The following is a 1065-nucleotide window of genomic DNA, read 5'->3' on the forward strand; positions in this document are numbered from 1 at the left end:
TCACCCTTTAAACAGCTTCGCAGATAGTGAAGCTTTTGTACATTTGATAATGCCGCGTCACAGTCAACCAGCGAGGAAAAAGCGTCAAAGAAACCAATCCATTCTGTGGAGTCGCCCGAGAATGTAGGCAGCTCCATTTTAGGGAGCCGTATGCCTGCCGACACTGTTGTTGGCGGGGACGGATGCTGTGATTCTGCCCGACACTTCTGTACGCGATTGAAATTAGCTAAAGCCGTAGAAAACCACGCCTCGGCTTGTATACGCACATTTTCTTCAACTTCACTATTGTCACTTCCACACGAAACCTCGACCGCATCTTGAGCACTGTTGAATCGAGCCCACTGTTCGCTAAGCAGTTGCATATAACTTTTCACACTTTCTGCATCCATTGTGAATGCCTCGTCAGTGCTCTTAACCATATAGCGTTTGATTGCATTGAGAGCTGAACCGCGAGTTTTAACGGAGTTCGACATTTTCCACTTTGCCTTTCCCGATCGTTCGTAGGACACAGTTCCGATATACGGCGCTTACAAAGGTCAATTGAAGGACGTAATAAGTCTCGAAATTTCGTTAAGTCAAATGAAGGACGACTGTATCAATGCCACAGACGAATGTATGGTATCTTGTAAATTTTGGTTTTTACAGGATATGTATTGTTTGCTTAATTGTGGATTGCACTTTCTTTTTTAAATTACTAGAATTTTCTAGCTTTCGCTTATGCGCGTTTGTATATATATGTGTTCGTATTACACAAATGTATGCGAGCGGGATTAGCAATCCGGCTCGAAGGACCAGCACTGGTGCGGCGGGTTCCCTTTAAAACGAAATGTCCAAATAAAACGCGGAGTATCTCGGAATTCAGTTCCTTTTATTTAATTGACTTAAACTAATGTAGCTAAATATTCAGGCGCGGGTTTTTACTAATATAAAAATGCGGGTAATACTAGCGAAAAGTTACTGAGCGGCGGCGAACGTGCAAGCGGGAGAATACCAAAACGAAAACTAAAACTTAAGCGAGAGATTAATAAGATCTTATAAGCTAGTTATAGTTCAGTGTTACGAACA

General features: G+C 42.4%; 1 protein-coding gene across 1 annotated transcript in view; it reads right to left on the bottom strand.

The window, feature by feature from the left end:
- The window catches only part of LOC118749546, a 12737-nt gene extending 12264 nt beyond the window's left edge, over window positions 1-473 (bottom strand). The window contains exon 1 of the mRNA XM_036484351.1: window positions 5-473. Coding sequence (XP_036340244.1) covers window positions 5-473 — 469 coding nt within the window. The remainder of the gene's footprint in view (window positions 1-4) is intronic.
- Between the last annotated feature and the right edge of the window lie 592 nt (window positions 474-1065).

The sequence above is a fragment of the Rhagoletis pomonella genome, unplaced genomic scaffold (genome assembly GCF_013731165.1).
Source record: "Rhagoletis pomonella isolate Grant_MI unplaced genomic scaffold, Rhpom_1.0 Rhpom_scaffold_00019, whole genome shotgun sequence".
NCBI lineage: Eukaryota > Metazoa > Arthropoda > Insecta > Diptera > Tephritidae > Rhagoletis > Rhagoletis pomonella.